The 17,513-nt window shown below is 44.3% G+C and overlaps 1 protein-coding gene across 1 annotated transcript; it reads left to right on the plus strand.

The window, feature by feature from the left end:
* Positions 1 to 2,761: 2,761 nt before the first annotated feature.
* Positions 2,762 to 11,509, plus strand: CD247 (CD247 molecule; the record flags this gene model as incomplete). Its single annotated transcript, XM_031045023.2, has 7 exons — positions 2,762 to 2,872; positions 3,793 to 3,846; positions 5,248 to 5,331; positions 5,979 to 6,014; positions 6,993 to 7,049; positions 8,948 to 8,989; positions 10,481 to 11,509. Coding segments are annotated over 7 exons (450 nt in total), but the record flags the coding sequence as incomplete, so codon positions are not given.
* Between the last annotated feature and the right edge of the window lie 6,004 nt (positions 11,510 to 17,513).

The raw sequence follows: 17,513 nt of genomic DNA on the forward strand, positions 1-17,513 counted from the left end.
TTTCTAAACACTGGACTTTATCATTGTCTCAAAACATATGTCTCCAGGAACCGTTGCAGCCAGACTATGTCTAGTAGGATTTCCCTCACTGAACAGCTTTAATCCATTGCCTGGGCTACTGGGGGCCAGAGTGCCCCAGATAAGCCCCACCTAGGCACTTGGGTGGCTCTACAGAGTCAGCCAAGGTTAACCACAGCTCACATGGAGCTACAGCTGAGCCCCTGGACTTCTACATACTTCTCCTATGTCTTCTTGAGCACCTGGTCTGGGGAATTTATTAGTTCTGGAGAAATATGGGACTTGAGATGACAGTGTGAATGTTCTCTGCTTTGGAACAGGAAGAGGAGAGTCAGGGTCAGGATCCCCAAAGCTTTCCTCAGCAGCATCTCAGATACCCCCAGGCTTCCTGGCTCTGGCTGGCTCTGTGTGGGGCTTCTTACCTTCCTCTCATTGTATTTCTACTTCCAGATACATGCAGCTCGAGGCCAGGCTGCTGCACTATGTGAAAGCAGCTTAATTACTGCTAGAAACAAATTGCCTCTGGGTGCTCTACAGCTGTATTTCCCCATTGCTGCATTTTAGCTACCAAATCTAAAGCAATTCAAACTGGTTTTGTGTTGAACCAACTCTGGTGTATAATACTGTCCTGTGACTGTTCAGAAGAAAAACACTAGGAAGCTAATCTCAGCTAGTTTGTTGGTTTAATACACAGTATTGGGCAAGTAACTTAATCTCTGTCTTCATTTACCCCCGAGATATGAGGTTTCATAAAAAAAAAAAGTGGTGAAGATTATTGTTTGTAAAATGTTTTGAATCTTCTTTATAAACCCATAGAAACAGAAAGGGAAGAAGGAAAATCACCTAGAGTCTTGATTTATTTGCATGGATTTGTTTTTAAACATTATTCAAAACCAAAAAAAAAAAAAAAGAATGTGAGCTAATGGTTCAGCCAAGCAAACAAATATCGTTTGGGAATTATTTTTTCCTGGCTGTGTTAGGCTCTAGGTGGGAACAGTGATTATATCATCATCTGCTTGAGAATTTACAAATACATTGCCAAGTACCCAGGCACAGCTTTTCAGTCAGGCTTCATATAAATTGTGCACTTGAGCAGTGCGACAGGCCATCACCATTAACTTCAGTTCTGTGAAGGAGACTTCCTCACAGTGCTGACTGCCTGAATGTCACCTGCAAGATCCTTCTAATGAAATAATCAGCATGGCCTGACAGGGCAGGGAGGAACCCCAGTATGCAGAATGGTCCTGTTCTCAGCACTGGGGTAACTCAGCACCATGAACTGCACTGGGTGGTTCAGCTACCCTCTGTCACTCATGGTTAGTAAGAATTGCTATACTTTGTTCGCTTTAAGAAGGAGATGAATCGTACCAGTTCTTTTCCATTTGTCTTCATCAAAGGCTCTTGATAATTCTTGTCTTTATCTTTTGAACTCCCTCCAGTTCTTTGTATAAAGCACATCCCAGATTAATTTGTAAGTGATTATTTTTTTATTTTAATAACTGTGCAATACAGCTTTTCCTTTGGGGATGGGCATAGAACTGCATATAGTATCTATAGTTATGTAGGCTGCTTGACCTGAATTGCTTTAATTTTTCTTTTAGTGACACTTATGAACTTACTACATGTTTATGAACTGAAAGGCTGGTTTCATCAGTTTCAGCTGCTGGAGACCAAGAATATTACTGTGCCCTGCTATATGTGTCAGGGTATAAACATATGCAGTGTTAACTAGGAAATGAATATCAACAACTTCCATGTAACAATTTTACTGAGCTCTCAGGGTAACAGTAGATTTCCTCCTTCAGGAAAGTTTTAATACTTATCTTAAATACAAAAAAATAATAATCCTTTAGGGGCAATCCATTCAACAAGAGGCAGCTGGTTGTGGTTCTTGTGCAGGGAATTCAGGTTTAAAACCTTCCTCTCAAACTGAAAGCACATCAGGGTGACTCATGGGTATCTCATGGTTGTGTCCAGACATCTGGGGTTAAATGTCTGTCTCCTGCTCATGCAGGATTAATGGTCTCCAGCATCCTTAAACCAAGTAACCCCCACAGAGAGGACCGTGCAGCTTTAAGGTTACAGTGTATAACCTGAGCTACAGAGATGCATCTAAAATTCCTCTTCTGAACAGAGTAGTGATTTCAGGCTAGCTCTCCAACCAGCTCTGGTGGTGTCAATCTCTTTTTACATTTAACACAAAATTTTGTCCTAAGACTTTAACCGATTTTTTGTCGAAACAGACACACTTTCTCACACACACAACACATACACAAGTTTTAATTGGTGAACAAATCCCTAACCAGGACCAGTAATGAATCCCTACAGGAGGTGCTGCTGGGTTTTCCCAGAAAACAAATGCTTTGTGTGAGGTTTTCTTGCAGTGACCTTGGTTATCTCCATGCAGATCTCCATGCAGGCTCTGCTGGTGGGAAACCCAGGGTAAAACATCCTGCATTGGTTGAAGGAGGCCACGAGTATTTCTGTCCTTGGACATACTCTTACTTAGCTGGCTGGGGTACCGGACAGCCTGTTTAGAGAGAGGGTTGGACCTGCAGTGGTCCCTTCTGACCTAACCAATCCTATGGTTCTAATACGGATTTCCACCTGCTTTGCAAATGCACAGGTTTGCCCTTATACTGACTATGTTTCGATTAAGCACTACGCAGCACTGCCACATTGATGTTGTCAAGCACCCAGTGATATCAGCAACTGCGTTTTTTGACGTATCTGATGTTTCTCTACAGATGCTGTACCAGTTCTTGGGCTAACAGACCCAAGACTCTGCTACTTACTGGATGGATTCCTCTTCATTTACGCAGTCGTCATAACAGCTCTGTTTGTGAAGGCAAAGGTCAGTCTATCCAAACACTGATGCATTTGGCTTTGGGGTTGTAAACAAGTTGGGCTGAGCTTTAAAGTGGGGGTGGAGAGGAAGCATATATTTCAGATTAAGACCTTTTTAAAATCTATTTTTTCTTTATTTTTTTATCTTTCTTCCTTTTCTGGGGCCAACCTGAGCAATGTCTGGGAGTTCTTCCATGAGGTTCATGAATGGTGGGGAAGAGAGTATGTGAGTGTTTTGATACTATGGTTATGGATGAAGACAGAGATTCTGGATGTTGTATCTGGGAAATGACTGGTTAAGAGTGACGTGGTGTCTTCTGCTGCTTTGTCACTGGAAAGAGAGGAGGGAATACACAGCAAATTCATGACAAATGCAAAATTTGTGAAGGATATATATTAAAATGCCTCAAGAATTTAAATACCTTTGATAGTGTGAGTGTGATGATGCAAATGACATAATCCTAACAACCACAGGAGAGGAGTCAGGGGGACAGGATGGATGAAACTTGATGGGCCGCTGTTACCAGCAACATCAACAGTAGCTGCTCCTCATCTAGGGAGACACTTAGTGGCTTTAGTGCACTTCCACAGAAGATAACATGACATGATGAATATATGTATGTTTCCAAACATGTAAATGCTCTGAGAGCTCTGATAATTATGACAGGAGCTATCCCACCAAATGCTCAGGGACAGTAATGGCACTTTCATGAGGAAAGGGGTGGAGTGAGTAACATCTGGTTACTAGAAATATGTTTTTAAAAACCAAAATCAAGTTTATCCTATACCTGAATAGAAACCTAGCTATAAGCTATGGTGGCTGCTTATGAATTGCCCTGTTTCTGATGCAAGTAACTTGTAGGAGAGAGGGTACAAAAGAACTGAATGGAGCCACTGTCTCTGCTCACAGCATGCTTTCTCTTCCAGCTTAGCCAGGCCTCTGAACATCAGCTGCAACCAGGCCAGGATGATGTGTATAATGTAAGTAACTACTGATTAGTTTCAAATCTTCTACCCAGACAGGCTTTTTGGGGCACTTACTTAGAGGGAGTGAATTGCCTGTGGACCGGATGACCCAGCTAATGAAAGCACTATACCCAAGCATGCAGCACAGCAATTGCAAGGAGGAAAGATAAAACCCAGCAAGGGCAGCTGTTGTCACATATCTGTCTAGATGCTAGACGAATACATGGATTGTAGGTTCCTGATTAGATCCACTGAGCAGAAAGTATACCAGGAACGCAGACCATTTCAGAGGCACTGCTCAGCGTGCTGTGCAACATGCCTGAGAGAGCATGTTGGACAGAGTGTAATGCAGCCACCAGTCTTTTACACATGATGTGCACACCCCAGTTTCTCACCTGGCCCCCTGCAGTTGACTTGCAGCTCTCACAGACTGCTGTTCCCCAGGCAAGTCAGAGGTGTTGCCAGTGCTGTTTGATGTGGGCTGGAGAAAAGGCAAATGCCCAGGAATGCTTTGTTGCTGACTTCATGCAACTATAGCTCTTGTATGATGAAGCGTGCAGAGGCTGAGTCACCACAGCCCAGCTGTCCCCATTCTGAGCTTTCCTGTTGCCTTGCCCAGAGACCTGTTGTACCAGGTCATACCTGAGTTGTACCTCATACACTGTGCCATGATCATAGCCAGCATCTGATGGCTTTTTAGACAGTGAAAGAGGATAGAGACAATATCCTGAATGTCCTTCATAGCTAAATTGCTCACTCATGGCAGCGTTAAACTCTATTTTTGCTGTTTTGCTGTGTTGTGATTTTAATTTTTTCTCTCACGCTTTTGACCATAGCCACATCCTGTAACAAACTCTGCAGTTTAACTGTGTAATGTATGAACACTAATGTATGATTTTTCAGTTTAAGAAGTGTTGCCCATTCCTTTTTCAGTAGTACTGTGTCAGCTGTGTTATTCTGACCTGAAAGCTCTCTTTTGCCCTTTTCCAAGCTAACTTTTCCCAGCTAAGAAATGTGTTGGGCATAAAATACCTGTAGCTTATTGTTGCAAATTTAAATATGCCGCTTTGCAAGAAAACTCAAGCTCAAGGATCTTCACCCACCAGTGGGAGAGAAAGCATGAATGTCAGTGTCCTCCCCATTGTGTGCTCTCATTTTCAACTCATTTCTACTAAAGAAAGGTTCTTGATGCAATGGCTTGTGCTTTATGCTGCACAGGCCACTAACTGCCATGGCTTAGTCAGAGACATTTTTGTTGACAATTGCATTAAGGCATAAAAAGAAGAATTTTGAACTCAGTTATAGTACTCATGAAGTTGGACACCAAAAGGTGTCCCCTTCTTTTCCTGTGCTAAGTCAGGATCTGTTTACTCATGATGACAATGTCTGTCACTGCTTCTTGCTTTTTTGTTTCAGAAACTGTCTCGAGGGCACAGAGATGAATATGATGTTCTGGGGGCAAAGCGAGGTCCAGACCCTGAGCTGGGTGGGAGACACCAGGTATCTTCCTCTCACACAGGCACCTTTTTAGTATAGTTCCTTCTTTCTCCCATCTAACACTGTTCAACATGCAGGCAATGATGCCTTCCTGGAGAGGGGATGGCAAAATCCACATAGTAACTAACTCCGAGGCTGTCAGCATGGTGGGGACAGGAGTAAAACTTCCTCCTCCCCTTTGCTCTTTGCCCCTTGCTAAGTGCTGCAAGCCACCCAGAGTAGGAAGTGGCACCCAGCCTCATGCTAGATGTGAAGCAGGGCAGGCAGCAGTGTGTGTTTCACAAGAGCTCACTGCACATGATGCCACCAGACAAGTGTCAATGGAATAGTACAGCAGTCAAAGCAACTGTGTCTTCTGCAGAGCCCAACAGTTTCAAAGGAGAAGGGAGGGGAAACCTGCATCAGTGTGCAGGGCTTGCCTGCAGGTGGCAGCTGTTGGGATTGGACAGAGAAGCACTAAACTTTATCAATTATTTTAACGAAATCAATTTTCCAGAGCTTATGGGTGGAGGCAGGATGGGCTATAATGGGCACAGACTGACCACAGAGCCGTAGCTGTGCCTTTGAACAAATGCACAGGCACATACAAAGTGGTGGGGGATGCTGGTGGTACTGCAACATGTGGGCAACTTTCGTTTTTTGTTTTACAGCAGAGAAGAAAGAACCCTCAGGACACCGTCTACACTGTGAGCAGGGAGAGTTGGAGGGAGAGGAAAGGGAGGGATGGTTGGAAACAGGACTTGTTATGTCATATGAGACTTTTTTCCCCCTACCCAATTTCAGCTTTGGTTCAAATTTAGCAGCTGCTTTCAAAGACTTCCTTCTATTCCCCCTTTTTTGCTAGAAAAAAATTGTTTCACTTCTCTGTGAGAAGAACACTGAATGCCTGTGCAGATGGGGAAAAGAATTTGGATTAAGATACCTGCTGATCCCTTTAAGTTGGCCATTAGTGCCTAACCAACCTTCATCCCATGTGACTGATGGCTACTTGTTCTCTGGCCTCTCTGGCTTCTGTCTGACAAAAGCCAAATCCCAGTGTGTTTAAGAGCGGCTGCTTAGGCACCTCTTGATATAAGTGATTTAACTCTGGCTAAATTGGTGGTCTGTGCTCCAAGGGAGCACAAATGCTAATACTTTTGTCTTAACGTGGGTCTTTCTGGGTGTTCAGTGCTTGCTTTATCATTACTGAATCAGCCACTCTCATCACAGCTGGTCATAAGCATCTGGGGACTGCTTTGCAAGATGAAGAAAGGAAAAGCTCCCCTTTCTCAACCTTCACCCTGCAGTGTTAGATTTCCATTTTCTCTAGGCCTGAGCTGCATGTTTGTGTTTATCTCCTAAACAAATACTACTTCAAACTTTTCTCTGGAGAGCTCTGACTGTAGTATGTGCTAGTCTAGATAACCAGCTTGGTGGAGGGTTGGGTTATAGTCACTTTGGTGTTTGGAGATCAGGTGATATTGATATGCTAAGCAAATGTGATCATGTATAGCATCTATGCAAATGCACATTGGTCAAATCCTACCACTGTCCCTTCTTCTCTGGAACATAGTGAAGTTTTGAAGGCAAGGCAGCCTCAGAAGCACAGGCGTGGTATGCAGTCACCAGCAGCTGGTTTGGCTTTTCTCATAACACACTGACTCTTTTCCTTTCTCTGCTTGTAGTCACTGCAGAAGGACAAGATGGGTGAGGCATACAGTGAAATTGGAATGAAGGGTGAGGTATGTCCTACTTTCCTTCCTAATGAAAGACTGGGATGAAAAATTCTTAATTCCTGCTCCCTGACAGAGCAGTAGCCCTGGCTACACATATCTGCCTCACACAACAAAGTCCCTGTGTTGCACAGCACCTACAGGCACAGCTGAGAGCAGTTACTTATTTCCTGTAGTAACCACTACATTTGGTGTAGCAGTAACTAAGACATGTAGCCATAGCATTAAGCAGACACAAACCAAGGTGGAGATCAGATAGTAAGCTTGGTCCCATCGGTATTAGAACACAGCCCATACTCCAGGTGTCCCCAGGTGCATTGAATAGTGGCAAGGAAAACCATTTCAACTTTTGGACAGAATACTTCTGACAGCTGCCCCAGCTGAAGAGGCAGGGGGTATGAGATGGGTGAGGAGCAGTTGAAGGAAATGTCTGGTTTCAAGCAGTGAAACACGTGTGGGCAAGCAACTCACAGTAGTTGAGCATGTTCCTCCGCAGACATTCAGAGCTAGAGGTTCCTTGTTTCCCCTCTAGCTATTGAGGCTGGCCTGAACCGCAGGCACAGCTAATCATTTGCAAGCTCCTCCTTGTGCATGTTTTCAGACAGGTAATTGGGGAAACATTCTCCTTCTTCCACCTCCACTCTCCAGTGTTTCAGAAGGAACACATTGGTTAAGTCTCAGGCTAGCAGTGAACAGCTAGTTTTACCTCTGCACACAAACTGCTGGGGGAGGGAAGTTTGTGTTGAAAACCAACCATCTGGAGACATTGCTTATGGCAAAATGGAAACTTGATATGACATACACAGGCTCTATTTTATGTCAGTGTTTTATATATAAACTTGCATTTCCCCCTGAAAAACATAAAAGGTCCATTTCAAAATTAAGTTTAGTGGTGAGAAATGCTGAAGCAACACTGACATTTAATGCCATCTCCTTTTTCTATTCTAAAGCTGCTGTGCCACAGCCAAGCTCAGTTTATGATCCAAGGGTTATGAAGTTACACCATGTTTTTATTACTTTTTCTATTACTGGGTGGACACGATTACCAGAACCCTTGCCTCATTTTGGTTGTGTGATCATTTAACAGGCTGCTGCGGTTTCGATTGTGGCAGGCACTGCTCCTTGCCCTGTGCTCATGGTGTGGTCAGTGCTGTGCTACATCCACGGGCTTGATGTGCCAGAGTCCAGCCAGGGGCTGTGAGCTTCGCTGTCATGGTCCTCACCTGGACCACAACTTGGCTGCCTTGCTTGTCAGCTCCCAGTACTCCTGGGAACAGCAAGTGGGCTCAGGGAGAAGGTTTTTCTTTGTACCTGCCTGGTCTGAGTAACCTTGTTTCTGTGTGTGATTTGTACCATGGCAGTCCCAGTACCTGTTCTATTGAATCCTGGATGACTTTGTCCTCAGACAGCCTTACCTGTGGTCACTTTGAACATCTGAAGAGTTTATAAGATGTGTGCTGGTGAATTTACTTACTACTGTCTGTCTAATAGAAGGCAGATTCCCTCAGACACCAGCTGACATACAGCAACTCAAAAATACAGCCCCATTTCTTTCAGGTGTGCCTTCAGCTCACAAAACAACCAGTTATAGGAACGCTGCCAGATCTCCATACATAGAGTAAATCAAAGAAATAGCAGCATTGTAACAGTATGACAGTAAAATATGTCAGAAAGCAAAATAATTTCCTTTTACTTCCAATCCTTGTTATTTTTTTCCTTCACAGCCCTTGCAGTGTCTGGGCTGGTGCAGAGTTTGCAGGTGCTTCCCCTCCTGTGCAGAGGGGTGTCCAGGCCAAGCACAGCTCATAATGACCCTCACTATGGGATGGCAGCAGGCAGGGGTTTCTTTCCTTTTGTGTAACTGGGAAAGCACCCATAAATCTATGCTGATTTTTTCTTTCCCAAAGCAGCAGAGACGGCGAGGCAAAGGGAATGATGGCGTCTACCAGGTAGGTAACACATCCAGCAGCTACTCCCCTCATTTGTCCTCATGGCTTAATTGCAGCCTGTAGTTACAGATTTAACAACACTCCTATAGGTGCATGAGGAAGCAGAGCTTTCAGTGCACCTTTCTGAGGGTAGTTACTCAGATTCAGGGTAAAGACCACACTGCTGGTACTTTGGTAAAGTGCCTGTATATTCTAAATACAAGTGGCAGGAACACTTGTTTAGCTGCTCTGGTAGGAACCATTTCCACAGTCCTGTATCTTGGAGAACAACCTTTTGACTGCAGCACAGTGACACATAACAGTTCTGCCTCTAAATTGTTTAATGCTTTACATGGAAACCTTCAGGTTGCCAAACAGCAGGCATAGCTCAAAGCTTCAGTGTCTCAGCCTATCAGTCACATACAGAGCACATGTGGGTCAGCACTCTCAGTCCCTTGGTGCCTTGGCAGGGTTCAGTGGTGCCCACAGCTCACTGAGGGCAAGCAGTCTGTCAGTAAGGCCTTATTTTGGCTGCCAGGCATTGATTGTTCCAAAATGCATTTTACATTCTGTAGAAGTCTGTACATTGCCACTCACATCTCAAAATGACAAAATCAAATATATATAAAAATCTGCTTCTGATGCAGTACATGCCAGCAAGTTTTCCTGTAACACAGCATATTTATAGCTAATGGCACATGTCTTCAAAACCTGCCATGATAGTAACAGGCAGCTGATAAGCAGCATTGTCTCATCCATGTCCTCATATGCCGCTAAACACTCATAACAGAGGAGTGAAGGTTAGCTAGAAATTTTACTAGCAGTTTTACCTGTCTTACTAAAATCTTGCTCCTGGAAGCCCCCATTACCTCTGCACTTCTGGCAGCCTCCTGGGCTGATGTGACCTACAGCTCTGTTACATCTGCTGCCACCATATTCTTGGAGGAGTTGGTTCCACAGCAGCAGCATGGATCTGTAACTTGTGTGTTAACATTCACTTCACCACCACCAAAGCAGGCTGGCAGGAGAAGAACCGCTGCATTGCAGGAAGGTCTGTGAAGGGATTCTTCTTGCAAGTCACAGCGATCTGAAGCCCTGCTGCCAACTTACCCAGCATTGCACCTGACTTCCCTTCCAAATTAAAGAGAAGTCCAGAGAACAAAGCTCATGATTTGATAGTTAGTTGTTTAGTTAGGAAAGTTCACTCTAGCTTTGGTTAGCTCTTAATAGTCAATTACATGCAAATAAAATGTACTCTTAAGACCTGCATAACATGTTAGGGTGAGTTGCTGTAGTCAATATGCTCATAACAGTTACTCAGGATGTATCCTGCCTTCAGGTAACTGATGGCTGTTGACACCATACAAAGACTAAGGAGTCACTCATGAGTAAAAACATCTGCAGGAAAAAAAAATAGCATTATGCTACTGAGTCCTGGCCACCCCGTTTCTGACCTGTCGGCTGGGAGAGGGAAGCAGTCTATGTATACCTTACCTGTTTCTTCTTTTTCAGGGACTCAGTACAGCAACCAAGGACACGTATGATGCTCTTCAGATGCAGCCTTTACCCCGCCACTAAGTGGGAGTCACAGAGGGGTGGGCAGAGTGCAAGATGCCCACCTGCTTTGGGGTGAGGAGGGGAAGAGGGACAGCCTTTTCCATCCACAATAAGCACTGTGTGTTTTCTCTGTGCAACAACCTAGTGGTTGGTGCAGAGAGAGTGTAGCTAGGCTTGGTCAGTCCCTTCTCCCCTCCTTCCCTGAACCATTTAACCACAGGGTTTAGTTAGTAAAATGTACATACCTGTAAAGTTGATTCCAGTAACAGTGGTTATTAGGCTGATTCTTGAGAGATTTGTGTTGTGGGACCAGCCCACACCTACTAACATAGCTGTTTCCATAGTTCTTACTCACTTTCCAGGACTATCAAGATGCATAATTACGATTTCAGTGCATTTAAAGAACTTGTAAAGATAGGACTGTAGTTATTTCCTGTAGTACTTATCTTAAGCCTATTTGACAAAGGCCAGCTAAACTTCTTGCTTTAAATCTTTTAAAAACTGCTTCAGTGGAAGACAACTTTTTAACTATAAAAAGCAAGGCAGTGTTGCTGTAGCAAAGGATATCAGCTGAATGGCAGCTTTGCAACGTGAAGAAAACACACTAAGCTCCAAGAAAACATCTGTCACTGGCATTGCCACTCATCTGGGACTTGGAGCGAAACAGGAGCCAGATACCCTGCATAAATGACTTCTCAGAATCCAGAAGATCCCTTATTGCAACAAAGCCAGGAGAACAGGCCTGTATAAAGACAGTAATATTAGAAAAGCCAGGAAAACTCGCCCTGGAGAATCCCATTTGGCTGAAGGGCAGACCAGGCTTCCCTTGCAAGGATTGGGTTGGGAACTGTCATGTCAAAAAAAACCCCAAATTATCAGTTCTGACCAACAAAAAATGTACAAAAGCCACTGTAAATGCTGTTTCCAAACCAGTCCATCACCAAGTTACCTCTAAAAGCACTGCAGCTGTCATTCCAAAGCGATACCAGTTCAATTATGTATTTTTGAGGAATTAATAAAGTTTGTCAAAGACCTAGGTGTGTGCAGGTGTGGTGGAGAGCTGTGGGAAAGGTACAAGCTATGATAACATTGCTACTGAATTGTGATGTTCTTGATGCAAGAATGAAGAGTACTGAAAATAGCTTTCCTTTTTTAAAAGGTGACAACCATATTTGCAAGATATAGAAGTCACAAGTTTTGGCAGTCATAAAATACCAACCACTGAACAATGGGGAAGAAATTCACAGGGAGGGGGAAATAACCTTTAAACTCTTTATATGGAACTCGCATCAAGCGAGTTCACAACACTAGGGTTGTTTTGGGGACACTCACGGTGGGCATGAGCCGAGTCTTCTGTCTGCCTTCAGGAAGGAACTGAAGCTGGTTTTCTTTTAGGAGAGAAATTGAGAACACAGAAGTACAACAGACACTTCAAGTGGTGTGCAAAGAAACCAGGGCTCTTCTCTGGTTTGACAAGACCCATGACTGAACAATGTGCTGCCCAGTTTGATGCACTGGGAGAAGTGGACTTAGCTTTCCTTCCCCCAACACAGTTTAAAAAACTACACAAAAGTGCATGTATGTTAAAACACTTGGAAAATGGTTTAATGATGTTTACAACAGAAATGAACTGTACAATTACAGTAAGTTTAATATATATAAAAAATTACAGCAGACAAATGCATCTACACAAAATCTACCTTTTCATTCTGATTTACTGTAATCTACACAATCTCTCAATGCCTACAGATATCTGTAGGCAACCACTGGGAAAATAATAATATAATAATAAAGGACATCTTTAAAGAGACAGCATTTTGCCTTCCATCTCACCCCTTGTGTGATCAGCAAGGTTTTGAAATGTGTGGGACTCCTATTTCAGCCTCAAGAAGAGCTTGGGTTGTGCTTGGGGATGGGTACTCCCACATGGCCCTCCATTTCAACTGTTCTGTTGACCTGACACCTATAGATGCAGTGTAAGAGGAAGGGCAAGCAAAAGAAACCCTCCCAGCCAGTGTAAGCAGCTGCACAGAGCAGTGAAACCATCAAGTCCCAAAGTTTGTCTTAAGCAGAAACAAAGTGAAAAGGGGTTGCCCAGGTGCTACAGGCATTCACAGATCCTTGCCTCTCTGGAATCCATTACTGGCTTTAGAAGAATGGGCTTGGTTTTCCACTCTCCATTCCTTGTGCAGAGGGTCAGTTTACAAACTAATGTATTAAATACTGGTTTTATAAATCAAAATTTAAGCTACTTCTTCTTTGGCCCATCCCTTAAACAGTGAAAACCCGTTTCTGCTTAGAAAGACCCTCAAATCAATAGGGAAAAAAAGAACATGCTGTCTCTTTAAAAAGAAAGAATCCCAGTTGGGAGTGGCCGTCAGTGAAAATGTGATCCAAATTGGTGGTCTGGCAGAAATTCCTCATGGAATATTATGTACAGTTTAAAACCTCTTAGTTGTTGTCTTTATTTATTTATGAACACCTAGGCAGTGAAAACTGTTAATACATACATAGACACACCCAAAACATACAAAAATACTATTATTTTGAACTACTAAGAATAGGACAAGTTCAGTTTTCTCCATGCTATGACTTTAAGAGCATTACACTGAAACAAACAAGAATTTAAACGACAATTTTTTAATATCCCAGAAATATACCAAAATATACATCTAAGCTTTGGAATTACTGAGGTTAGACTAATGCAAGTGCTGGGTAATCGTACTTAATACACAAGTCTAAGGTTCTGCAGGAAAGAAATTATCTTTGGTATCTGCATCAGGCTAATAATATTAACATTTGGATTTTGCTTTGGGATAGAGCTTGTATGACCCTAGAACCAAACACCCCCCAATCAACTGAGATTAAAAAGATCCATGTAAAAAGTTCTTCCATTTGCACCCCCCCAAAAGTTAAAAAGTCATAGGCATCTACCTAGCATAAAAGGTTGAGAAATACAATGCATAGTTGCACAGTGGTGCTGCAAAAAGAAAAGAAATCTAGAAAAAAGGAGCTAGAGGAGAAATTAAAAGCTGCTTTTTCCTTCTTTCAGGGATTTCTCACACAGGACAGCCTCTTCCAAGCAGTGACGGGGGGGAAGGGGGAAGCTTAGAAGTGCACCTCAGCGTGTATTAATCAACATCACCCAGCCCCCAGAGGGTTAAAGCACCCAGCAGAGCAGCCAATCCTGCACCCTAGTCTTCAGCTCCTCAACCCACCTGCGAAGCCCAAGGCTGCACTCTCCCAGCACCTGGGCCCATGAATTTGTGCCCAGGGCATTCTGGAGGCTGGCCTGGGGCAGTGTCCCCTCACCTGGGGCAGCCCCTGGGCCAGAACTCAGAGACCATTGCCCCGATCAGGCCCAGCCTCACAGGTGGGCTTGGTGCTGAAGACGCCCTTGTCTTTGGTTTGTTTGTTTGTTTTGAGTTTATACAATCATTAGGAAATCTTTGGTTTTGGCTGGAAATTTCAAAAGAACAAAACAAAAGAAACCTCCCCCTCCCGACTTATAGCAGCCTCCGTGACCTGACAAAGCTTCTCTTTCCGACAAAGCTTCTCTTTCCCACGGGGGTAGGGAAACTACATTCAAATAAAGATGGATTGGGTTAAGGATGCAGCTTCTGGCCAGGTTGGGGAGCAGGGGAAGGAATACAGGATTGTCAAATAATAAAGAAGAAAATTAAACATTTTGAGATTTTTTTCTTTTTCCTTTGTTTTGTTTGGTTTTTTTGGTCATGTTAAAAAGTGAGTAGCACGTACACAGCACTGGGCCGAGCACGCCTCCAAGCCCTGGAGCTCAGTGCAGCCCCACTGCCCCAGTGTGGGAAAAGCAGCACAGGCAGCCCTTTTCTGTGGACAGTGGAGGGAAGGGGGTGGATATTCACAGACTAATCAAGAGGACCCCTTGTAACCAAAGGAAATAAAGATACGATTGCAATTTGCCCTCACTTTGCAGTAGCTTTTAAGCAGCGACATTCAGAGGCATTAGGGGGTCACTCCGCAGGTTGCAGGTCACGGGGTGCTATAGGCCAGAGTTCTGTGTTAATCAGAGGAGGGACAGCAGACTTGGCAACTCTGTAGGGTTTGGAGAAAGTTAAAGCAAGTTACTCAGTTACGAGTTAGAAATGAGGTATACAACAGCTCCTGTACCTGTGGCGGATAAACACCCCACACCTACTCACACCTAGCCTTAGATACTACCACAGAGGAAGGAAATGGAACAATAGCACCGGCGGGAATGAAGCAGCTACCACTGCCCAGGTCCTTCCCACAGACGGCTGGCATGCAAGGCACCCGTGGGGACCAGAGCTGCTCCAGACCCTGCAAACCACCCGCTGGCAGCTCTGCAGTGATCCCTTCCTGCCTCACACAGAGGCCCATGCCAGCTCCCCAGAACTCATGGGGAGCGGCGCTGATCTCCAAGTCTTTCACATTGCGCTTTCCCCTCGGACTCGCTCAGGTGCAGGAAGCACCAGGGTCACAGAGGCTGACATGTGGAGAGTGAATGGGGGAAGAACTAATGGGTTTGTCTTAACTGCCTTGCTCTCAGGACACTGTTACAGGTGCTCTTGTTCAAGGGGGTTGTGCATCTGCATGGTTTGCCCCTTGGCATGCCATTGCCATGGTCTTGGGATTCCTTCTGTTTTAATCATTTCAGATTTCTAGAGCACTGCAACATGCCAGCAACACCCGCACACAACACTATCACATTCAGGGAACAGGGCTTAAGTAGCTGCTGCTATACAATTCAGCAAAGGCAGTATGAATTCTGAAGTGGGGCCTACAACAAATGTGATAATTTGGGGAGGAAAGGGGATGCTAACGTGATAAATTAAGTATCTCCTGGTTTTATGTAAAGCTCTGCCAGTGAACATACACCAGCAGACCGACACAGTTTTAAGACAGATCAGCATTTTGTTCTCAGCTACTTGACAATGTTCTGTTTGGTAGAGAGATGAAATAAGGCAGAGGGGGTATGTTCCAGTTCTGGGGCTGAGCCTCAGCAGCACTAAGGAACGCCAAAGGGTATCATCTTCCCTTGCCTCCCACAAGCTGTTTCATTTCCTTCCTCAGATTCGTTTTCCTTAAAGCACACTTTGTTTTCCACTTCTTTTGTTCCAAGTGCTCTTTTCTTTGAGAAGTCATTTCTTCAAAATCCCTATTACCTATCTATAAATCTAACTAGCTCTTTGAAAAGTCACACAATATTAATACCACTTTTACATAATGTCAGAACAACAATTCTATTAGTAAAGCTTTCAGTGAAGTTCTGCAACCTGACTGGTGTCCGGAGGAAGAGTACCTGGACAACCCACCTCTCCCCCTTCCTTCCTCCCTTTCTTCACAAGAGCTCACTGATAAAACAACTCAGCCCAATAGCACAATACATGAACATGTACAAGGCTACTTTGGGGAGCAAAGAAAGGAGTCTTCAAGGTCCCTCCCATAAGAGAAAGACCGTATACAAAAGCTGTTGAACAGACTCTGACCTTGGACTACACTGCTTCCACATTCGAAGGAAAGAAACAGTTTTCCCTGACTGTATCCCAACATCAGCCTCAGACCTGCAGCACTGGGCAAGTCCCCATGCCATTTGTCACCACAGAGCCAAAGCAACTCTGTGCAGCAAAGGCGGGAGCACCCACAAGAAACAAGGTCCTTACAGGAAGGGACACTGACCCTAAGCTCAAAACCACCCCACCCAGCTTTTCCTCCTACCCGCTCCGAGAACAGCAGAGCTGACAACTTATCAGTGCCTTTGGTTCCCCATGAGGCCACTGGGATTTTGCCTGCCCTAGCGTAGTTGAGCTCCTTTGGAAACCCACCTCTCCTGACCACCACACACAGCCAGGTGCACATGCTTGCGTACACATGCACCTGCACACACACCCATGCACACCCCTCCCTTTTCCTCGCATTCCATCCACTTTGAAGGGAAGTGAGAAGGGAGACTTGGAGTCCAGATTGAGGGGGCTGTAACACCTTCCCCTCCCAAGGCAATAACCACTCGCTCTTCTGCTACTCCCACCACAACATCAAGACATATGCCAGGAGAATGACCCACTCCCTCGCCAACAATGGCTCAAAGCTCCTCTCCCACATCTGTCTCCGTATTTCTGTTTCTGGCATGCCAGCCAAGTGTTAGGAGCAGGTTAGCTTTCACTTTTCAGTTTGGTTTCTTCTTTCATAGTTTTTGGTCTAGACAGGAATAGCATTGCTATTAGAAAAAGGAAGTGTTTAAAAAGTTTTCCACCTATTATCAAGCACTACAAGCCCTACATTCAGTAACAAGACAAGGGGGATAAAAGGAACCTGTTTCACTTTTGCTCTCCCAGATAGATTAAGATGTGACAACCATTCTTCTACCTCCCCAAAGTCAAATGCAACGGACCCAGTTCAACTCTGGAGCAACTTAACTGAAATGGATTTACATCACCTAGGTTGATTCTAACCCAGTACAGCCATCTTCTTTCCCCTGAGCCTCCCGGATGCACGTTGCCTCATCTTTAGATCCCAGAAAAGGGCAAGGAAAGGCCAAGAGGGAGGGAAGTGTGCGCACACTCAAAAGGACCCTGAACAGCAACCCAATCAGTAACCTGCATGCCACCACGTGCTGTGCTGCAGATTAGACCACAGATAAACCAACCAAACAACAATCCCAAATGCAGGAGCGACAAAATGTTTCCTTTGGCAAGACAGATACAAGGAAAAAAATTCATGAGCAAACATTTTCCTTCTAACACAGTCAACCCCCTTCTCTGACCCCAACATCCACCCACACCCACCCAACCCTATAAAGTTGTAACCTATAAACAGGATCTCAAATACATACAGCATAATCATGTTTATCAATCATAAACATCAGTTCAACTAAACTCTACAGCTAGAATTATCTCCACTATTTATAAAGTTTGCTTTTCTCTTCTGATTTTTTCAGTTTAAAACCAGTTCTGCGACAACGCTAAGCTATGTTGAGGTATTTTATGAA

Source organism: Melopsittacus undulatus, chromosome 2, assembly GCF_012275295.1.
Source record: "Melopsittacus undulatus isolate bMelUnd1 chromosome 2, bMelUnd1.mat.Z, whole genome shotgun sequence".
NCBI classification, from domain to species: domain Eukaryota; kingdom Metazoa; phylum Chordata; class Aves; order Psittaciformes; family Psittaculidae; genus Melopsittacus; species Melopsittacus undulatus.